At 38.8% G+C, this 6,865-nt stretch overlaps 1 protein-coding gene across 1 annotated transcript in view; it reads right to left on the bottom strand.

Moving 5' to 3' along the window:
• Window positions 1–331, bottom strand: part of Themis (thymocyte selection associated) — a 203,624-nt gene extending 203,293 nt beyond the window's left edge. The window contains exon 1 of the mRNA XM_055599474.1: window positions 241–331. Within this exon, the coding sequence (XP_055455449.1) occupies window positions 241–331 (91 nt within the window). The remainder of the gene's footprint in view (window positions 1–240) is intronic.
• Between the last annotated feature and the right edge of the window lie 6,534 nt (window positions 332–6,865).

Below are 6,865 nucleotides of genomic sequence, written 5' to 3'. Positions count from 1 at the left end.
TGTGTGTGTGTGTGTGTGTGTGTGTGTGTGTGTGTGTGTGTGTGTGTGTACTCACCTCTCCTTCAGACAACTCAGATTTGTGTTTCCCGGTATGCTGAGGCTTGAGCGTAAGTATCATAACACTGAGCTATACACACTGCCTTTCACATGTTCTTTATTAACGTGTCTCCCACCAACAAATTTCCAAGAGACTTTATAAACAAACATTCCACCAAGTTAAAGACTTAGAGAAACACTTACCTTCAAAGTAGATGCCTGACTGGATCTCTACGACCCTTGGAAGCGTCCTTAGGTCAAGGGAGTGGACAAAGTCTTCCAGCGATAAAGCCATTGTTTTGTCTTGGGTGGTGTAGAGATCTGATTCTTACAAGATCTTCTGGCTCCTGGCTGTCAATTGTTGGCAGTTGCTGTCTTTGCTCATAATTCCTCCCTCAGGCAGGCAGAACATGAAAGGGGAGCCAAATCAGGGTAGAACAGCCTCAGGTGTGGAGGTACTTGTCTGCAGGGGCTGTTCTTCAGTTTCTACCTGGCAGGGAGGAGGTCACAATGAAGCCAGGCACAGAAGGACAACTAGAGCAGGGGAAGAGAGAGAGAATAGGAAGGAGACCGTCGGGTAAAGCTTTTTGTTCTCCTTGTGGCTTCATTTCCTTCTGACTCTGAAGCAGAACCATGTGGGGGTGGGGTATGCATGTCTGAACTGACAGTACCCAAAGTAATGAGGTTGGCAAGCTGCTGGCACCTGTAAGTCCCAGCAGTGGCAAGTCTGTGAGGAAACAGAGTGGCCTGTGGCGTGACCACCGGACATGGCCAGAATGCAGGAGCGATGTCTTACCTTTAAAATGGCACTATATCATTACCCCTCTGCATCTAAAGTTTAGCTTTGTGCTTTATTTGCATACTCTTGGTGCCTTTATATTAAACTTGGTCACAAAAGAAGCTGGCGTCAGCTGGTTTTAGAAACCTGATACTCTGAAGAGGTATGGAAACCACTTTTCATCTTTTCCACATTAAAATTTTTGCTGAACCTTAGAGGAAGGTGGGGGAGGGTGCTGTACAAGTGACTCAGGGATTAACATCGTAAGTTGATGGGAACATTCTGGCCTCTGCACTGGGGAAGGAAAGTAGAGCAGCAGTGCTTAGAAACAAGACTCCTTTAAAACCCATGCCAATGCTCCTCGCCTCTGTTCTGCCCTTGCAGGCATCTGTCGCCACATCTGGCTTACAGCAAGGTTTTTGTTGTGATGGAGGTTTTTTTTTTTTCTTAGTGCTTTCTATTCTTGGTACTAATTCAAGCAGCATTTTAGAGGATACACATACAATCTGAAGTAAGACTATCTATGTTTCTTCGGTAAATAAAGGAAGGTTGGTTGAAGTTGGTAGAGTTGAATCATACTGAAGAGCTGCTCACACTCCTCAGAGCCTGGGTCCTGGGCTCGGTGCCTGATCACAGTGGAGAGCCTACCGAACTCCTTCTGCTCTTCGCAGTCACGTTTGGCCTTGTAACAGTTTGTTGACCTTCATTCTAGACAAAACTAGGGTTAATGAGGAAATACACCAAATGTTTATTTTTTGCTAGTGACTTCTACGTAATCACTTGAACCATTTTGTCCACTAAATCTCCCAAGCTTGATATATCTGTCTCCTGTCTCCTTCTCACCTAACTCTGGGCCTCTCAGTTGACTGCAAACACTGTTTATAGCCTAGTGGCATATTTCATACGGCTTTAAAATATGGAAAGGGATGACTCTTGAAAACTCATACATTTATTAGAGTCAGTGCCACAGTAAATTTTATTTGGTATGTAATCAGTGCTGGATTTCACTGGGTGTCTTTAACTTCTAACTCAAATTTCTATCCTTGTAGTCAAAGGTGGAAAATTCTACTATATCATCAGATGTTTGTACTTACTCACTTTGTCCCTGCTTCTGCTTTACACACAGGGACCCTTCCTGTATCTCCGAACCTCTTTCTCCCATATTCTCAATCATACAGTTAATAACTCCACCATCTTTAACAGTGCCATGCCAAAAGGCTTAAAGTCATGTGTGAACAGCCATGTTCCACAGCCTCCAATCCCCTCAAGCTCTGTGGATGACAGTCCTCAAGGCCACTTTTTTGACCTTGTCCTGTCTAATCACTGTTGCCACCTTAGTCCAGCTGTTATCACTTCTTTTAAAGACATCCTGACATGGCCAGCCATAATAAAGTGGACAAAAAAGCAAAATTACTTGAACTGATGCACAGAAAAAAAATTAGTTGAAGTTCAGTCATGAATACAAGAATGGTGGGTTTAATTACCATCAAACCAATGAGAATTAGAAATAAACAGACTGCATGTTACAATTTCTAAACTGCAGAAAGTTGAATTTCAAGCCAGAGAGGAAGGAAGATGTATTTAACCAATGATTGTTAAATAATTGAGGGAAAAGAAAATCCCAAAACATTCCATGAAAGAAAATTAAGTTATATTTTAAACTTAACTTTAAATTTAAAGAAACCACAAGTCAGGGATTATTTTTAAAAACAAACTGTGAATGAGGATTTGAAAGAATTGCTCTCAAATGTTAATTGAAATATTAAAGGAAAAGAGTAATAGATTTGACAACAAATTTTTGAAACATTTCAATAAATCATAGTGGAATTTTAACAAAAACTACAAAGAACTCAACATAAAGAAACAATGGCCTTGATGTCCAAGTAGCACAGAACAATCAGTGTGCAGAATAAAGGTGCTTCTCAGTCTGGGTTGATAGCTAATCAACTCTTCTACCAAATTCTCTGGAAAACCTAGATTTTTTTAAATTTTTATTTTTATTAATTACAATTTATTCACTTTGTATTTCCCATGGAGATCCCTCTCTCCTCCCCTCCCAATCCCAACTCCTTCTCCTTTCTCCACCATGCCCCTCCCCCAGTCCACTGATAAGGGAATTCTTCCTCATCTTCCTCTGATCCTAGTCAATCAGGTCTCAACAGGAATGGCTGCATTGTCTTCCTCTGTGGAATGGTAAGACTACTCCTCCCTCAGGGAGAGGTGATCAAAGAACAAGCCAATCATTTCATGTCAGAGACAGTCCCTGTTCCCATTACTATGGAATCCACTTGGACACTGAACTGCCAAGAGCTACATCTGTGCAGGGGTTCTAGATTATCTCCACGAATGGTTCTTTTTTGGAGTATCAATCTCATAAAAGAACCCTGTGCCCAGATTTTTTGTTTCTGTTGCTCTCCTTGTAGAGCTCCTGTCCTCTCCAGGTCTTACTATTATTACTTCTTTCATAAGATTCCCTGCACTCTGCCCAAAGGTTGGCCATAACTCTCAGCATCTGCCCTGACACCCTTTAGGATAGAGCCTTTCAAAGGCCCTCTGTGGCAGGCTCTTCTTCTGTTCCCTGTTTTCTCCTTTTTCTGGTGTCCATCCTCTTTGCATTTCTGAATGGGGATTGAGCATTTTAGCCAGAGTCCTCCTTCTTGATTAGTTTCTTTATATGTACAGATTTTAGTAGGCTTATCCTATATTGTATGTCTAATGTCCAATTATGAGTGAGTATGTATCCTGTCTTTCTGCTTCTGGGATAACTCACTCAGCATGATCTTTTCTATATCCCACCATTTACCTACAAATTTCATGATTTCCTTGTTTCTTATTGCTGAGTAATATTCCATTGTGTAGATGTACCACAATTTCTGTATGCATTCCTCAACTGAGGGGCATCTGGGCTGTTTCTAGCTTCTGGCTATTACAAATAAAGCTGCTACAAACATGGTTGAGTAAATGTCCTTATTGTGTACTTGAGAATCTTTTGGATATATGCCTAAGAGTTGTATGGCTGGATCTTGAGTGCTATTTGTAATTGTCTGAGAAAGCACCATATTGATTTCCAGAGTGGTTATAAAAGCTTACATTCCCACCAGCAGAGGAAGAGGGTTCCCCTTTCTCCATAACCTCTCCATCACGTGTTATCACTGAGTTTTTGATCTTAGCTTTTCTAAACGGTGTAAGATGAAATCTCCGGGTCATTTTGATTTGCATTTTCCTGAAGAATAATGACATTGAGCAATTTTTTAACTGTTTTTTGTTGTTGTTGTTGTTGTTTTGTTATCTTTTCTTTTCTTTTTGGCCAATTCATATTACTCTATTGAGAATTCTCTGTTTAGCTCTTTACCTCATTTTTTAATTGGATTCCTTGATTTGTTGCTGTTTAACTTCTTCTTCTTCTTGAGTTCTTTATATATACTGGATATTAGCCCTCTGTCAGATAGAGGGTTGGTGAAGATCCTTTCCCAATCTGTAAGCAGTCATTTTGTTCTGATGACAGTACCCTTTGCTTTACAGAAGCTTTTCAGTTTCATGAGGTCCCATTTATTGATTGTGCCTGTGCTGTTGGTGTTCTCTTCAGGAAGTTGTCTCCTGTGCCAATGAGTTCAAGGCTCTTCCCCACTTTTTCTTCTAACAGGTTTAGTGTGTCTGGTTTTATATTGAGGTCTTTGATCCAGTTGGACTTTAGTTTGGTGCAGGATGATAAGTATGGATCTATTTGCATTTTTCTACTTAAGACATCCAGTTAGACTAGCACCATTTGTTGAAGAAGCTATCTTTTTTCCAGGGTATGATTTTGGCATATTTGTCAAAGATCACATGTCTATAAGTGTGTGGGTTTATTTTAGTGTCTTCTATTCGATTCCATTGATCCACCAGTCAGTTTCTATGCCAGTACCATGGAGTTTTTAATATTGTTGCTCTATAGTACAGTTTGAGATCAGGGATAGAGATACCTCCAGAAGATCTTTTATTGTAGAAGACTGTTTTACCAAGTCTGGACTTCTTGTTATTCTATATGAAGTTGAGAATTTTTCTTTCAAAGTCTGTAAAGAGTTGTGTTGGTATTTGGATGGGACTTGCATTGAATCTGTAGATGGCTTTTGATGAGATGGTTATTTTTACTATGTTAATCCTGCCAAGCCATGAGCATGGGAGATCTTTCCATCTTCTAATATCTTCTTCTAATACTGTCTTCAGGAACTGAACATTTTTTTTCATACAAGTCTTTGAATTTCTTGGTTAGTGTCACACAAAGGGTACTTTAAAACTTTTGTGGCTATTGTGAAGGGTATTGTTTCCCTAATTTCTTTCTCATCGCTTTTGTCTTTTGTATACAGGAGGGCTACTGATTTTTTTGAGTTAATTTTGTATCTAGACACTTTGCTGAAGGTGTTTATCAGCTGTAGGAACTTTCTGGTAGAATTTTTGTGGTCACTCAGAAATATTATCATATCATATCATATCATATCATATCATATCATATCATCTGCAAATAGTGATAATTTGACTTCTTCTTTTCTAATTTGTATCCCCTTGATCTCCTTTAATTGTCTTATTGTTCTAGCATGGACTTCCAGCACTATGTTGAAGAGATATGGAGAGAGTGGGCAGTTTTGCCTTGTCCCTGATTTCAGTGGGATTGATTTAAGTTTCTCTCTGTTTTGTTTGATGTTGGCTATAGGCTTGCTGTATATTGCCTTTACTATGTTTAGGTATGTGCCTTGTATCCCTGATCTCTTCAAGATTTTAAACATAAATGGATGTTGGATTTTGTCAAATGCTTTTTCTAAGGAGATTATCATGTGTTTTCTTTTTTTCAGTTTGTTTATATGATGGATCACATTGATGGATTTCTGTATATTGAACGACCCCTACATACCTGAGATGAAGCCTACTTTGACATAATGGATGGTATCTTTGATATGTTCTTGGATTCAGTTTGCAAGTATTTTGTTGGGTATTTTTGCTTCAGGGATCATAAGGGAGATGTGGCCTGAAATTCTCTTTCTTTGTTGGGTCTTTGTGAGGTTTAGGTACCAAGGTGACTGTAGCTTCATAGAATGAGTTTAGTAGTGTTCCTTCTGTTTCTACTTTGTGGAATAGTTTGAAGAGTATTGGTGTTAGCTCTTTTTGAAGATCTGGTAGAATTCTGCGCTGAAGCCATCTGGGCCTGGGCTTTGTTTGGATGGGAGACTTTTGATGACTACTTCTATTTCCTTATGGGATATAGGACTATTTAAGTGATTTACCTGGTCTTGATTCAGCTTTGATAAGTGGAATCGATCCAGAAAATTGTCCATTTTATTTAGATTTTCAAATTTTGTGGCATATGGACTTTTGAAGTAAGACCTAAAGATTGTTTGGATTTCCTCAGTGTCTGTAGTTATGTCACCCTTTTCGTTTCTGATTTTGTTGATTTGGATAAGTGTCTCTCTGCCGTTTAGTTAATTTGGCTAAGGGTTTGTCTATCTTGTTGATTTTCTCAAAGAACCAGCTCTTGGTTTCATTGATTCTTTGAATTGTTTTATTTGTTTCTAATTCATTGATTTCAGCCCTGAGCTTGATTATTTCCAGCTGTCTACTCCTCTTTGATGTGTCTGCTTCTTTTTTTTTTTTTTTAATGATTTTTATGGTTTTTAGGTGAGCCATTAAGTTGCTTAAATGAGATGTTTCGAATTTCTTCTTGAAGGTACTTAGTACTATGAACTTTCCTCTTAGCACTGCTTTCATTGTGTCCCATAAGTTTGGGTATGTTGTGCTTTCATTTTCATTAAATTCTAGGAAGACTTTAATTCATTTCTTTATTTCTTCCCTGACTCAGCTGGCATTGAGTAGCGAATTGTTCAGTTTCCATGTGTGTGTAGGCTTTTTGCTATTTCTGTTGTCATTGAGGTCCAGCTTTAGCCCATGGTGATCAGATAGTATACATGGGATTACTTCAATCTTTTTGTATCTGTTGAGGCTTGCTTTGTGACCAACTATATGGTCTATTTTTGAGAAGATTCCATGAGATGATAAGAAGGTAATTTTTTTTTTTTTTTT

The sequence above is a fragment of the Psammomys obesus genome, unplaced genomic scaffold (assembly GCF_907164565.1).
Source record: "Psammomys obesus unplaced genomic scaffold, mPsaObe1.curated_primary_1811, whole genome shotgun sequence".
NCBI classification, from domain to species: Eukaryota; Metazoa; Chordata; class Mammalia; order Rodentia; family Muridae; genus Psammomys; species Psammomys obesus.
The sequence above is the reverse complement of the archived record's forward strand: the minus strand, read 5'-3'. Positions and strand labels throughout refer to the sequence as shown.